The sequence below is a fragment of the Leuciscus leuciscus genome (assembly GCF_965113295.1).
Source record: "Leuciscus leuciscus genome assembly, chromosome: 10".
Classification (NCBI taxonomy): Eukaryota; Metazoa; Chordata; class Actinopteri; order Cypriniformes; family Leuciscidae; genus Leuciscus; species Leuciscus leuciscus.
In genome coordinates this window covers 32585934-32603263 of record NC_138734.1, presented here as the reverse complement: position 1 = coordinate 32603263, position 17330 = coordinate 32585934, and the positions used below count along the sequence as shown (strand labels likewise).

The 17330-nt window shown below is 38.0% G+C and overlaps 1 protein-coding gene across 3 annotated transcripts in view; it reads right to left on the bottom strand.

The window, feature by feature from the left end:
* Positions 1–17330, bottom strand: part of LOC309507667 (solute carrier family 66 member 2) — a 46944-nt gene that overhangs the window by 26381 nt on the left and 3233 nt on the right. For all 3 annotated transcript variants that reach the window (XM_082182007.1, XM_082182008.1, XM_082182006.1), the window contains exon 3: positions 16481–16614. In XM_082182007.1, coding sequence (XP_082038133.1) covers positions 16481–16614 — 134 coding nt within the window. The remainder of the gene's footprint in view (positions 1–16480; positions 16615–17330) is intronic.

Genomic DNA, 17330 nt, shown 5'->3' with positions numbered 1-17330 from the left:
AGCCAAACAACTTTTCAGGTTTGAGTATTATTTATATATTTATTTTGCCACATTTAACTTTGTTGGACTTTCACAAACAATGTTAGATTTTAAATGTCAAAGTATGATTTTTTTCTTCACATTTGTTTACTATGCATTGATCACTTGTTTATTTATTAAGAATAAAGCCTGTTTTACATGCAATAAACCCTTTAAAATGTGGTTTTGAGCTCGTTTTTATATTACTATTAATAATAATTTTGCATGCAGCTGCCATACACAAATATAATTCAATTGCAATTACAATATTTTATTTTATATATTGCAAAACTGTGCAGCCCTTTCCTATATCTCTATACATGATATTGATCCATAAAAGGATGACTGGATGATGGATATATGGATATCTATCTATAAAGATAAAATAGTACTGACTTATGTGTGTTACAAGTGTTACAACTATCCCCTCTGTCTGTTTGCAATTAACCCCGCATATGGGGTAAGTTGTAACATTTGCACTTCTGTCACGTTCAGTGCAACTGTATGAAAATGGCAGGTCCTAGAAAAAAGCTTTAAGTGTTCATTTGTAGCAGAGATGTGCATGTTGCTTGTATAAAAATAAATAAATAAATAATCTAACTTAAATAAATGTTTTTAATAATTGAGCCAAAACCAACATGTGTTAGGTTGTGCCCCGCTCTCCCCTACACCAGGTTTTTAGCTACGAGGTCAGTCATTGTTCATCGCAAACTAAACATATGGAAGAAGGTCTCCCAACCACATCAGAGAGCACGTACACTAGGGATTATCAGTCATTTAAAGCTGCCTATCTTCCTCTCAGCTCTCTTGTTGATGGTGTATACTGGTCGATATTTGAAGCCATTATTGAACAGAGGCCTAATTTTCTTCAGACCATCTCTGCTTATCACACTTTCCCCCTGTCCAGCTGCTTTGCCACTGATGGTCATACAGATCACCTTCGTGCAATGTGTGTGAATGTGTCTGGATTATCCTACAAAATCTAAATCGTTCTGTGATAAATCTAAGTGGCCATAAAATGAGAGGGGGAAAAGAGAGATTAGTAGTTTGAGTGTGAAAGCATTGTCTCAGACTGTAGCCTGCATGTCTATTCTGTTTGAGTTCACTAGTCATCCTTAACCAATCTCTAACCTCAGGAAATGACATCGAGATCGCTTTGCAAAGGCAATTATTTAGGTCCATCTGTGCCTTCAGTCATCTTCCAGCTAAATGCGGTAAGTGCAGGTGGCCATGGAGGGAGGGCTCATGCAGAAAGCTCTATCACTTTTCCCAGCTGTGCTGAGAAAACAGAAGTTTATCTACAGTCATGCCCCCTGAGCTTGCAACAAACACACAAATGTTTATAAAGCAAAGAGGTTAACCATTCATAACCGTTAGGACTTCAGCTTTGAATTAAAGATGTACAATATTTGTACTGTAACACGGGTGCACTCAGAGATGAAGGAAAGCAGATAAAGGTATTTAATAGCCGGGCCAGTGCGAACCAGGGCTTTAAACGGGCCGTGCTGGGCTAAAAGCCCTGGGCCTGTAGCACCGAGCCCAAAACCATGCTGCGTTTCCACCATCGGGCCAAAAGCTCTGCAGCGCTTCACTAAAACCCGCCTGTAACACGCCTCTCTACAACGTCACACAAACCCATCATTTCACCAATAAATGGAAGTTTTATCAGAAAACAAATCAGAAAGAAATCTCTGGAAACTAGTGAGATCGCAAAACGAATTCCAAAATGCCAGAATTCTACCGTAAAAAATACGGTAGCAACATTTTGGGTTTTACAGACAACAGAATTTACAGTAAACAACGTTTTCCGTACTATATACGGTAAATAACTGTGATAGATCTAACCATACATTAATGTTTAATGTTAAATTTACAGTTTTTGGATGTGAAAAAGAACAAGTCATTGTATCATTTACACAGTGAAAACCCGTAAATTGACTTTCCCACAATTCCCTGCATGACACTTCACATTTGATGTATTTTTGTTGAAATTACTGTTTCTTCATAGTTTTTCTTCGTTTTTTTCTAATCAGTTATGTACATTAGGGTTTTATGTTACATTTAATGTTGTTAATGTTTATTGTATTTTTAACATTTCATGTGTGTTACCATGATGCATTAGTGTTTGCATGAATGACACTGTGCAGCTTTTATATATTACTATTAACTTTCTTATGGAAAAGATGCTTGTGATGAGTTTTGATTCATTATATGACTCTCATCATCACTGTGATTGGTGGTTGTCAGTGTATTACAATGGTTCAAAACAGATATTTGTACTTCAATAGGTTGGTAAATTTACATTATATCAGATAATGTAACTTTCTGTTAACCAATTAACAGTTTAACAGCTGTTGCATTTTTACGGCCTTTTACCGTTAAAATCACGATAATTTTTACAGTGTACCGTTATTTCACAAAAGAAAGAGAACACACTTAGGCTATACTTATTCAGTCGTGTGTTTATTTGTAGTTACAGGACATATTTACATAACATTTAGAAAGAATGATCATTTCTACAAATATGTCACCAAAAATACGACCTGAGGAGCTTTAGCACTCTCTCCCAATACAGTTATATTTTTTGTCAGAGAAACAGAGGAGCTAAAATGATTTTAAAAGTCTTTAATGCCGATGATAGCTACATGTAATCATCCGGCGCTGCCGTCTCGAGACTCAGGTAAACTCTGCCTCTGTTCGTAACCACTCCTCAAGCCCGAGTTGGGACCAAGGGATTCGTCGGGCCAAAAACCCTGGCCGTTGGTCGCGACGAAGCCCAGACGAGGCCCGATCAAGCCCTGGAAGTGACAGTGGAATCACGACTGGCCCTGGCACGCACTAGCACGCCCGCTTTTGGTCCGACAGTGGAAATGCGGCTAATGACAAAGCAACAAGAAAACATCCAAACCTTAGGCAACACATGGAACACTAGGAACGGAACTGAGAGCAATGACACACAACCATGGAAGAACAAGACCAGACCATGAACACAGGAAAAACACACAATTCAATTCAATACAATTCAATTATCTGCGATATTAAAGATGTTTAATATAGTATCAGTCAATATAAATTGGATACATGTTAAATATTTAATTGTGCCAATGTTAGATATTTAATTGTGCACACCTTCCCCAATTTCTGCTATTTATAGATTTAGATTAAATATCAGATCATTAGTAACAATCATCTAAATATATATATTTTTAATTTACTTATTTAATATAAAATACTAATGATTGCATATCAGCTATTTAAAGGTCGTCCGCCATAAGGGAAATTTATGCTATGTAGAATTAAACTGGTCAAACCAATATAAGAGGCCACAGTCCACTTTCAAGGGATGTGTGATGTGTGAGGTCACTCAAAACCAATTAAGTAACTCTTAACTCATGCGTCCACACTACCACATCAGTGTCAAGTGATGGATTCTCTGCTGTATGATGAAATCTTACCCTCATGTCAGCGATTACCCAGCCAAAAAACTCAACAGACAGCTTGTCAGCACTGACCAGTATTTCATCAGGGATTCTGGAGTTATGAGGAAGCATTAGGCATGCAGGAGAGGGAGAGAAAGGCTAGATGAGAGAGAGAGGAGAGCACTAAAAGCAACTCAGATACGGGTTACATAAGACTACGCAACACAATGACAGTGAGCCAAGGACACAGCATAGAGAACACACACACACACACAGACGCTGCGGGAGGGATTCCCCAAACAACGAAGTTGAGCCAATGCAAGATTTACCTGCTATGACAATGCAGCCGTTTGTGCCGCAACATGACTGCGTAAAGACTGCAGAAATCCAGGATGTGCTGCACAATTCATTCAATTACATAATTCACAGTGAAAGGGAAGGGCGTGAAACTCATGTTAATGAGAAAGGGGAAAAAAGTGCCACCAAGACAAAAACGGACAATGTACAGATGGAGGTGAGAGAGTGGGTGTGGAAAAAAAGAGAAAGATTAGAAACTCATTTCAAAGTCAGAGCAGAACAATTCATCAACAACTACAGCAGGATGTGGGATTTTAATGCCGCAAGGTGAATCTGTCTCTTCATGAATGTGGGTTTCTTCAAATAAGGGAACTTTTGTGCTCCAGGAGGAGTTGATTTTAAGGTTTCAAGAACCTTTTTGGGTAACACTTTATTTTACAGTGTCCTTGTTACATATGTTACTTACCATAATAATAACAGAAAATGATGCATAATTACATGCAACTAACCCTCAACCAAATCCTAATCCTACCCTATCCCTATAGTAAGTACATGTAGTTGATTAATATTATTCAGTACTTAAATATATAATTATACTGTAACAATGACACCTTTAAATAAAGTGTAACCCCTTTTTGTTATATGAAGGTCACACATTTCTAAACATGACTTTCAATATTTATTTCCATCATTTATATTTGATACTTTCATCATTAATGAAACCATTTAATCAATGCATTTGATTTTTAACTTCAAGCCTTAACTTAAGTATGTGAAAATGACGCATAATCAATTTTGTCAACAAATGTTTCTCGGTCGTAGCATCATTTCCACCATGACAAAAATTCAGCAAAAAGAAACAAATTATGCAAAAAGTGTGAAAATACTATTTAACAATGTATATTTTTGATATATATTATGCCAGCGATGAAATTAGCCATTTTATTCCAAAAAATTGTCAAATGTAATTTCCACCACTGCCATATCAACACAATAAGTTTAAAAAGTAAATGAATAAAAAAGGGGAAAAAAAGTGTGTAAATATTTATTTTTGACCAAATAAGCGTCTACAGACTTACCACTAAGTGCTCCAATTTCTGATATTTATGCCAATTAGTTATTCTTCCGCTGCTGTGAATGCCACGACTCAAATATTCAAGAGAGCTGTATAATAAAAAAGCAGGATGTACAGCCACAGGACTTGAATGAATTATTTAGTTTGACCATCTCTTTTACTGCATCTCTCTCTGAATTAAGAAATGCTGCAGTGCAGCCTGTAGGAGCTAAGATCCCACCACTGTCAGCTATTTGCCCCCACCAGACACAGAAAGAAATGGACAGGACTACAGAGCCATGCAACACGCACACACACACACGCACACACACACACATGTTGTGTTTTCATGTTTTATGGGGACTTTTCATTCAATGATTTTTATACTGTATATTCTATCCTTTTACACTAAACCTACCCATCACAGAAAACTTTCTGCATTTTAACATTTTCAAAAAACATCACTTAGTATGGTTTATAAGCTGTTTTTCTCATGGGGACCAAAAAAATATTCCCACAAGGACAATGATTTTTCGATATTGCCATCTTTGATTTTGGATATTGTCATCTAATGCTTTAGCAGGCCACACGCACACACACACTTTCAAACGTCCATCCCATTAACAGGCTGTGACTCTTTTTAGCAAATGCATTTCAGCAAATGCTTTCTGTCTGTCATTCATTTTTAATGTTGATGCTTTACTGTCGTCTTCATCTCACCATCTCACCACAAAGTCAAGAGGGTGAAAGGTCATACGTACACTTTCACTTGATGCTTAAGTGTTTAAAGGAGGACACAGATGACCTTGACAATGATGTAGAAAATCAAGTGACACCCAATTATGGGCAGTTCTGGCCCTGTGGGCTTTAAAAAATATATATAATATCTTAAAACTCCTTTTTTTTTTTTTTTTTTTTTACGTCTCCTAACAATGTCCAACAGTGAATATACAAAACATAAAATATAAATATAAAGAATATATATATAATCTTTCTTTTTTTATAGGAAAGTCATGAAAATTCCTACCAAAAGTGTCACTTCCACCACATCTCAAATTATGAATTCTGTTTAATACATTTCTGTGGTGGAAATGACATTTTGAACATTTTTGGAATTAAATGGCTTGCTTTGTCTTGTAAGACTAATTTCATAGGTGACATTTCGTGCACAGTTCTCACAATTAAATAATATTTTCACCCTTCTTGCATAATTTCATAAAATTACAGCTTGAGCAGAAAACATATTCTGATCACAAGTGAGATTTACCTTGATTTCTCTTTAAATAGACATGGTTGATCTAGAACACACATTTCATGTGAAGTGGCTGTGACTAGTCCAGACAAGAAGTTGATCCACAGGACAAATGACAGCCTTCACACACGGATACACAATTAAAACTTTGTTGGTAGACAAACAAAAGTTGTCTTCTGCTCATGTAGCTCTGTCTAGCACAGAGCAGTGGGCATCTTTTATCTCCTACCTAATGAAATAGGTGGAATCTGTCTGCACGCGTTTGATGGATGATACAGATCCGGTTTTAATGGGCCTTGAGAGAGAAAGCAAAGAAAAGGAGAAAGGGATAGAGCAAGTGAGGAAATGAGAGAAACAGTCGAGAGAGAGAGATAAAGATGGAGAGCTAGAGTCCGAGTGAGAATGAGAGAGTGCAATCAAAGGAAAGAATCTGGGCTCACTGGAGAAAGCAAAAGGAAGAAGTGAAGAATAGTGGGGATCCATTACAAGAAATATGCAGCGGCGCTAACAGTAAGGCAGAACTCAACTCCGAGGTCCGAGTGGGCATTGGAGAGATGTATCTGATGCCGGTCATTTTTAATGAGGCAGCGAGGGAACTGAAGTCCAGAAAGCACAGCATGATACGCATGGTCAGGGCAGAACAAATTCCAAATGAAACCTGGAAAGTGAATTAAGTTACCGTACCATACAGTGGGGAGAACAAGTATTTGATATACTGCCGATTTTGCAGGTTTTCCTACTTACAAAGCATGTAGAGGTCTGTAATTTTGATCATAGGTACACTTCAACTGTGAGAGATCCAGAAAAAAAAAAATCCAGAAAATCACATTGTATGATTTTTAAATAATTAATTTGCATTTTATTGCATGACATAAGTATTTGATAACCTACCAACCAGTAAGAATTCCGGCTCTCACAGACCTGTTAGTTTTTCTTTAAGAAGCCCTCCCCTCCTGTTCTCCACTCATTACCTGTATTAACTGCACCTGTTTGAACTTGTTACCTGTATAAAAGACCACACACTCAATCAAACAGACTCCAACCTCTCCACAATGGCCAAGACCAGAGAGCTGTGTAAGGACATCAGGGATAAAATTGTAGACCTGCACAAGGCTGGGATGGGCTACAGGACAATAGGCAAGCAGCTTGGTGAGAAGGCAACAACTGTTGGCGCAATTATTAGAAAATGGAAGAAGTTCAAGATGACGGTCAATCTCCCTGGGTCTGGGGCACCATGCTAGATCTCACCTCGTGGGGCATCAGTGATCATGAGGAAGGTGAGGGATCAGCCCAGAACTAGTAGAACACAGCAGGACCTGGTCAATGACCTGAAGAGAGCTGGGACCACAGTCTCAAAGAAAACCATTAGTAACACACTACGCCGTCATGGATTAAAATCCTGCAGCGCACGCAAGGTCCCCCCTGCTCAAGCCAGCGCATGTCCAGGCCCGTCTGAAGTTTGCCAATGACCATCTGGATGATCCAGAGGAGGAATGGGAGAAGGTCATGTGGTCTGATGAGACAAAAATAGCTTTTTGGTCTAAACTCCACTCGCCGTGTTTGGAGGAAGAAGAAGGATGAGTACAACCCAAAGAACACCATCCCAACCGTGAAGCATGGAGGTGGAAACATCATTCTTTGGGATGCTTTTCTGCAAAGGGGAAGGGACGACTGCACCGTATTGAGGGGAGGATGGATGGGGCCATGTATCGCGAGATCTTGGCCAACAATCTCCTTCCCTCAGTAAGAGCATTGAAGATGGGTCGTGGCTGGGTCTTCCAGCATGACAACGACCCGAAACACATAGCCAGGGCAACTAAGGAGTGGCTCCGTAAGAAGCTTCTCAAGGTTCTGGCGTGGCCTAGCCAGTCTCCAGACCTGAACCCAATAGAAAATCTTTGGAGGGAGCTGAAAGTCCGTATTGCCCAGCGACAGCCCCGAAACCTGAAGGATCTGGAGAAGGTCTGTATGGAGGAGTGGGCCAAAATCCCTGCTGCAGTGTGTGCAAACCTGGTCAAGAACTACAGGAAACATATGATCTCTGTAATTGCAAACAAAGGTTTCTGTACCAAATATTAAGTTCTGCTTTTCTGATGTATCAAATACTTATGTCATGGAATAAAATGCAAATTAATTACTTAAAAATCATACAATGTGATTTTCTGGATTTTTGTTTTAGATTCCGTCACTCACAGTTGAAGAGTACTACCTATGATAGAAATTACAGACTTCTACATGCTTTGTAAGTGGGAAAACCTGCAAAATCGGCAGTGTATCAAATACTTGTTCTCCCCACTGTATATGGTAAAAAGCTGGGTGTAATTTTACTGTAAAATACTGTCAAATGTATGGTTTTTGCAAGTAATAGGAAAAACTATGAATTGCATTTCATTTACAGTTAAAAACATAAAAGGGCATTCACAGAAGCCCTATGATTATACTTTAAATAACTTGTTTTTTTCCCCTTATTTTTGTTAATGGTTTTGCCTTTGTATGACCCTGTGCACAATATATTGTATTGGCCATGTATTTAAGTCACCATCAAATCAAAATCAATTCTTGTTTTTTATTGCAGTATTTATTATAAATGATTTATCCGTGCACATCATTCTTTTTTTTAATTCATGTGTCCTCATAAGTTCTAATCAAAATAACTTCCCCATCCACTTGAAGCAACATCTCTTCTCTGCTCTGATGGCGTGTTTTTCGGCGTGAGACTGGGACGACCCGTCAGTCACTCACACAAGGTCACAGCAATAGCAAACAACAACGATCCAAAGATCCAATCAATTCCCGATTGACAAAATCAAGTCCCGCCCCACATTTGTTTCTCATTCAAGAAGCTGTTTCACTCAGATATATACGTCACAATAGCGAAGAAAAGACTATTGCAACATGCTTACAATGAACTAGAATTCATGTGGCTTTCTATTGTGTCAACTCCATAATTATGGTGGTTATCAGTATTTAAGATAAAAAAAGAGACCTTGGTGTTTAAGGTAGCTTGGTATATTAACATTATATCACTTGAAATATACAGTTATAAATTGGGCACCAATATTCCATTCTATAATACTAAAAATACTTGTCACAGGTGTTTTTATTTTATTTTTTACAGTGAATTTCTGGCTACCATAGCTGCCAGCTTTTTACTGTAAATTGAACAGGATTTTTTTCTTACAGTGCTGGGTCTAAGTGAACTCTCATTAATAATAGAAATGAGGCGGGCAACATGTGGAATAGAGGCTTCTGGGGGTAAGCGGGGGCTAACCAGCACTCTCATCTATCATCCATCTGGACTCTGTCACCAGAGCTCTCACATCAGTGTGAAAAAGAGGGAGAGTTTAGGAGCCATTGTGCCATCTACTGTACATCTGTCAGGGGTTGCATGTAGCTTAATCCTGACAAAGCAAGATGCGTGACGCAGAAAGACTTTTAATGAACACTACACAGTAACATAACTTTACCAAAAGACAATGAACAGAGGAGAACTGCGGGCTTAAATACAATGAAGGAAGGCAATCAACAAAACAGGGAACAGGTGAGAACTGAGAAACCATGACAACTAATGAATGACTAGAACTCAGACAAAAGGTGACAATAAACACTATGGGCCCTATCTTGCACCCAGCGCAAGTGACTTTGTACACCGACGCATGTATCATTCCTATTTTGCACCCGCGCAAAGTGGACTTTTCCCTCCACAGAAGCACGTCGGTAAGTTAAGAAATACACTTGCGCTCCCGGGGGCGGTTCAGCGCAAAGAGGAGGCGTGTTCCGGCGCAAACGTTCCTTCATGCTATTTTGCAGGTTTAGAAAACAATTGCGCCACTAACCAGGAAAAAATAGTTTAAAGTCAGTGGCACGTTGCGCATGTTATTCATATGCTATTTTAAGGGCGCATGCTTGGCCATAATCACAACGCGCACTTTGATTCTCTCATCTACACAGTAGCAGCAGTTTTCATTTTTGCAAATCATACATTATTACGATAGATAGATAGATAGATAGATAGATAGATAGATAGATAGATAGATAGATAGATAGATAGATAGATAGATAGATAGATAGATAGATAGACAATTTATTATAAAAGCATACATCTAGCTTACACATTTACCCAAATTATCATTCGCCTGTTTAACCGAAGTTAATTTGGGTGGGTTTCTCCATTTCAATGTAACTTCTCTCTTTTACGGCCGTGACGAGAGCGTTGCTCTCCTTGGCTGTGAACCGCTCCTGGCGCGCGCCTGGCAAATCCGCCGTTACAATAGCAATCCGCTATGGAAAAAGAGCGTCTGCTCTTAAAGGGAATGTGAGATGACGCTCTGATTGGTTTATTTCACATTACGCCCAAACCACACCTATGAATAATGAAGCTACTTCAGACCAACACATTTTAGATTTGCGCCGGGCGCAAGAGTCATTTATCCCGCCGGGAAAATAGCAACAGCGCTGAGACCCGCCCACAAAGTTACTTGCGCTTTGCGCTTGACACTTGCGTTTCAGATCGTTAAAATAGGGCTCTATGACTATAAACTAAACAAGACGATGAAGAAATTGATCATGACAACATCACATGTTGCATACTGCATGGTGTTTAGGCATAATTGGTGCCAGTATGCTTCCAAAAAGCATCTTTGAACTGTGAAACTTGATTGTGGGTGTGAGCTCATGAGTCGTCGTGCAAAGTGGGCTGCAAGCCTTGAATAGTAGTTTAAGTCAAATGTAAATTAAAAAAATTCTGACTTTTATTATGGATCTTGCATCAGGAATAACCAATGCAGCAGCCCCTATAAAAGCATTAATGAGTGTAAAAACTCACAACAAAGCAAAGCTAGAGGGGTGAATCTCATTACAACATGCCCAGGGTCACATTTCACCCCAAAATCAAAAGGAAAAAAATGCATAAAGAAAATGAGGTCTATTTTTTTCTTCTTCCATTTTCATGAAATTTAAGCATGGGTTTTGTAAGATTCATCCATCTACAGATAGAAATACAGTTAGAGAAGGATAGCGTAAGAGCCAAAGGTATTATGGAGATAAGGTTTGAGAAAAAACAGCAAAAGGGCAGCAGGAAAATGAAAGTGCATAGAAGAAGAAAGAGATTTAGACTCACTGAAGAGCTAGAGATGATGACCCTGCTGCACTGTTTCAAGCTCTGTAAGACTGTTCACTTACTTAGCTTTCACCTTGTTACATGCCATTGACTGTTCTGTCAGAGCACAGAGTGATTGAGGGATGGGGAGGGGACTTGCCTGTCAGAATACACTGCTGATTCAGTGAGTGAGAATCCCCTGCTGAGACCAGACTCAAGAACCGAGGGTCAAAGATGAACTCGTGAATTTATTAAAGCGGCTCACACATAACCAGCAGATACAGCCACAGTCAGACAACAAAGAACTAAAGAGCTTTTTTCAGTAGTGTTAAGTATTTGAGTAAATGTAATTTTTTACATTAGGCAAAGAATTTTTTTTCCTTTTGGCTGCTTTGTAGTTTTAGTATCAAAGATATTAGCAACCTCTATACTTGATTACATTTTTGAATAAGTATGTGCACTCTTTACTCCAATACATTTGTAACGAGAAATGCTCTTAATTGTTACATTTTGCATGTAACTTTTTCTGCAGTTTATTTCTGCTACAAAATAAGTCATATTACCATCTGCAGGGCATTAAAGGTACTACTTCTTATGAGTTTTGCCCTTCCTCAAACAAACTTGTCAACAAGGCTACTTTACACAAATGCAAATGAATTAGCAGGTAGTTGTGAATCAGAGGTGTTTATATTTGAGATGAGGACTGAACTGCAGCCACCGGCCTCACTGTTTTCATGAGGCCGAAACCAGTGTCCAGTGCAAGTAGGCTTTGACTATTTCATTTTATTTTACATTATTTTATTTATCCATTGTATTCAAGGGAACTTTTTGAAGAATATTTGTTTTACTTGAACCCTTTTTGAGCTCTTGAGCTTAACTGAGACTTGAGTGTAACTGAGACTTGGGTGTTTGTAGACGTTGTGTCGAACTTAATTTATTGCAATATTGAGATGTTCAGTTTTATTTTCATCTTAGAATTTAAACGTGATTGCTCTCCTCACAAATGAACTGTTTCTTGTTTTTCCCTGGCATGTCTCTTAGGTGTTGAGGAATAGCGTATCTTTGAGCCTACTTTCAGTATGAGTAAATTACTCATAAAAAAGTACTCGTAAAGTACTTAAAAAACTAAAATCAGACACTGCGAGTGGGACTGTGAGTGGTGCAATGCATTCAAAAGTGTGAGGATGTTGTATGTGGTTTCCAAGGTGTTTCTATGGGGTTTCTGGTTGTAAGGGCAGGAATAATTGGATTATAAGATTAAATAGTTTTTTTGTTGTCTAAACAAAAAGTCACATAAAAAAGCATGAGTAAATGATTTTAAGTCTCACACATGGTACTGTGACAACCAGTTGGGCTATCCCTACATCAGTTACCGTTTAACATACCCCTTATAGGGGGAGGTTTAAAATTCTAAATATTTGGCCTGTACCTGTAACATACCTTGACCTAACCATGAAAAGAGAAGGGCTTGAATTCGGAGGGGTTGGGCTATGCTGGTACCTGCACTATAGCCCTGGAGACATAGAGGGACCTGGGGTAAAGTCTGAATAGGGTAAGAGGAATAGAATTGGTGCGATGGAAAGAGTCAAAAACAAGAAGACCACAGGGATGGTGTGTTGAAAGGAAGGGAGCATTGAGCAAAAAAAAAAAAAAACAGCGGAAGGGGTGGAGCAGTCCCATAAAAAAAATGCGCCGGCCAGTGCACTCCTGCGTCTTCCCTAATCCAAACTGGATAGTGGCGGTCTGGGGGGAAGACGTTGTCTTTTCACAATCTCAATAATTTATTTTTACTTTTGTTAGCACACACACACACACACACACACACACACACACACACACACACACACACACACACACACACACACACACATATATATATATATATATATATATATATATATATATATATATATATATATATATATATATATATATATATTATTGGCCTGGATAATACCATGAATAATAGCACAACTGCATTACAATTTGCCTGACTTAGCAAGAGGATGGAAATGTGAGCAGATTAATTCCTGCCATCTGATATCATACATAGGTATATCACATAATCTGACATTTACACAGGAACCAATATAAAAACATCAGAACACGTTCAGTGGGAGGGAAAAGAGGAGGCAGAGGTTCTTCCAAGGATCCATGATATATTCCATGTAGTCTTAATTATTCATAAGCGACTTTACAGCAGAAATTTTAAGTTTTCACCTTAAAGTTATGTCAGGTATACCATATTAACAAAACAGTGGGAGCTTCAGCTAAGCTTTTCACATAAACATGAGTCAGTTCACACTGCTGTAAAACTGAAAATGTGCACACAATGAATAAACAATGAAAATGTAATAAAATACATCAACTGAATTCTGAAAATTTAAACCTTATTCAATTGCATCATTGGCCAAATGGTGTCACTTGGATACATGTACTTTTTAAATTTCAATTTGACACACACGAGGGCGTAATGAAATGAGTATCAGAGCTGACACCCCAGTAAGTGGCCACACTTGATTGGTCACAATTCAGCTCTGCGAGGAACAGATAACGGCACCTGCCACTCCTCTGCCCAGATAATCCAAGAAACTCACTGAGCATTCTCAAACAACCACTTCTGGTTTAATTCACAGTGACCCAAAAAGTATTTCGACACCTGAGTCACACTTAAAAAATTGAGTTGAAAATATCAAACCAAGTGACATCTGCAAACAAATTACACAGGTGTGTTCCTTCATTTTAACTTCATATATTTCCCATTAAAATAAATACATAAACATTACTGCTAAATACATTTGGGGGCACTATCCATCAAACTCAAGTCATGTACCACGTGTCTCCACAAGAGGGCTCTGCTGTTCTGGTTTTTAATGTCTTATGGTTAAAAAAAAAAAAAAAAAAATGCTTAAAAGTGTTACCATTCACTCAAATACCTAATCTTCATTAAAATTGAAATTAAATGCTACTGAAAACTCAGCTTTGTCATCACAGGAATAAATTAAATTTTAAAATATACCACAATAGAAAAGATATTTAAATAGTAACAATATTTTACAATATTACTGTTTTAACAAGGCCTATTTTTATCAAATAAATGCACCCTTGATGAACAGAAAAACTATTTAAATGTATATATATATATATATATATATATATATATATATATATATATTTGTCATTATGACGGTAATAAAACTGCTAATTATTGTGAAGCCGTGACACAGTTGTGCTCAAATATGCAGATATACTCTGAAAAGGCCACTAGACAGAAAAGTAGACTGTGTGAAATAGAACTGACACAAACTCCAGGGCAAAGCTCACTGGCATTTAAAGCATACTCTAAAACAACAGATGAAACAAATATGGGACATTGGCTTTCTTAATTCAGTCTCCTAAAGGTCATACCATAACACTCCTCTCAACATCTATGAATTCATGTCAAAACAACAACAGTGGGAATCTAATGAACAGCCTGAGGGCAATCATTGTGAGTCAATGCAAAATAATTAATTTCCTGCAGCGTTAAACAGACCTGAGCTTTACACGTAACATAACCTTACGTTACCCATAACTGACAAATGAAACGTGTGAGGGAACGTCATGCAGTATGTATACAAAAGCGTATAGGTTAATTGGTCACTTTGAGCATACCTTCACAAGTGTACACGTGTGTGTGTGTGTGTGTGTGTGTGTGTGTGTGTGTGTGTGTGTGTGTGTGTGTGTGTGTGTGTGTGTGTGTGTGTGTGTGTGTGTGTGTGTGTGTGTGTGTTTTAAAGGTCTGTTTTTGTAGCCTCACACTCACAGCTTGTGTGTGTGTGTGCGTGTAGAGGTGTGAAGTTATGCAGGGACAGGTGGGCTGTAGGTCACACATAGCCAGCGGGACAGCCAGTGATTAAAGAGGGTCTCATTTGACGTCTAACGTTCAGAGGGAGGACCCGATGTCCGTACTATTCTGGGTCCAGCACACACCCTTCCCTTCTGTTCCTGCTGTAACCGGACACCTTAACTGCCATTAAGGCTAACCTGCTGACACACACAGTTCTCTGTGAAACTGGATGTTCAGCACTGAACAGTCTGCTTTATTGAACAAAAACAAAACAATTATAATATGAAAATTTCCAAATGTTATTTTTCAGTCGGAAAACATTATTTTACAGAAGCTAATTGACATAGTGTATCCTTTTCCACACATTATAAAAGTAAAGTTAATTAAATAAAATGACGAATGCATTGTTAAACTTATAAAAAAAATTTTTACTGGGGTGATATTAGGGCTGTCAAAACATTAAAATCATTCTTTAGTATGTATTACTTTTTGATAGCTTATCCCATCTGATTTTCTTTTCTAAATAAATTCACCATTAGGAAAGTCTCTCTCTGAATTTCACCAAAACTTTCAAGAAGGTTTCTTCCACAACTGTCAAAACTCTCAGCCAAAGCTCAGGTGTCTCATTAAATAGAGAAGAGAGAAGAAGCTTTTTACAGCTTTAACATTAATGGTTTTATTTCACAAGTTAATCACGGACTCATTCAAAAAAACAGTTTGCTGACTGTCCACATTAAAATTTATTTTTTACAAAAGTCCAACAATGTGTGCTGGTCAGCATTCACACACGGCTTCGCACACTTTATAACAAAGTGAAAGAAAGAGCTGTCGCCTCCAGCTTAATCAATCAACATGGCAGGTGATTTAGGGCTCTGTCTGATTTCACATTCAATTTTCTGAATATTACAACATAGCAAAATGTTATCATATAATCTCCCTCCAAGACAGTGATCTCATAAACTCACTTGAGATTGAGTTTTAAAACCAGAGAAAGCCAATCAACTGAAGCCTAACTTTATCATAAATCAATTCTGCGGAAGAGCAAAAAGGAAATTACACACAGTTTGCACCCGGGTCCACGTGATGCCAATATTCTCAGACACTTAACAGGTTCATTATAAATGAATGTGTGACTAGACTGGCGCCCCAGGCAATGAGTAACATTTATGCTCTTTTAATCCCATCTACATGACAGCAAGAGAAAGATCCGATATCTGTTTAGTAATGTTCTTGCATATATATTTCATATATACCATTCACATCCCCTTAGGCGTAAATACAACACTTGAATACGGCAAGGCCTTGTAGCAATCAATATAACTGGCACTTAACAAATTTCTACTTTCATCCAAGAGATTATCACTTTAATTTTCAATGAGTTATGTCTTAATATGATCCCCAAAAATATTGGACACTTTAACCACACTTAAATATATGAATGGTATTACATTTAGATGTTATATTATGTTTCACACTACTGCTGGGTATACGGGGTGTTGTTTAATGTCATTACCTGTGATGTGGTGCTGTTTGGTACTGACACGGTTGCTGCTCTGGATGGAACAGCACAAATGAAGCATAGCCAACATGGTGAGAATCATCACCACACTCTGCAGGAGCAAAGGCAGCTCAAACTGTTTGCCTATCCTGCAAAACAAAGCAATAAATACTTAATTTAAAGGTTAAGCTTGTAAAAGCTGTGCCTCTGGATTAACCAAACAGAACTGCAAAACTAACAACTGTTTTCAAACAGGTTTCCCAGCTGTCATTTTCCATTTGTCAAACAAACTGAAAACCCTGCCCCAAAATCACACCATCGGTTGAGCCATTATGTTGTTAATGGCTATGCTGTTATGTTGGGCTGGTTCGGATACACAAACAAAGCCATTTTTGAAGCCACAGAGCTGAAAATGTTTATGCTTTTCAGAGAATACAACATATGGCTAACTTATGGCTCTCTTTGTATATTAAAGTCGCAATGTAATGAAAGCAGAGACTTTTCTCCCACATTTTGACGTACATTCGAGTGAAATGGTGTATCAAAAATAAAAATGAGCTTGTAGTCGATTGCAAAAATGCAGATTTAAGTAGACTTAATGACTGGAGATGTCTGGCCAACATCATATGCGTTTTCGCCGAAAGATCAATAATGATTTTTTTTTTTTGCAATAAGAATTGTTTGCAATAAGATCAGCAAGATGCATTTGGAACATGCACTCTTAAAGGGTTCTTTATCGACATCTGTGAATCCATGAAGCTTTACATGGAACCTTTCCATTGCACAAAAGGTTCTTTATAGTGAAACAATTTTATTTAGGTTATTAAAATGTTTTTTGATGAAGGTTTCTTTTGGAACCTGTTTT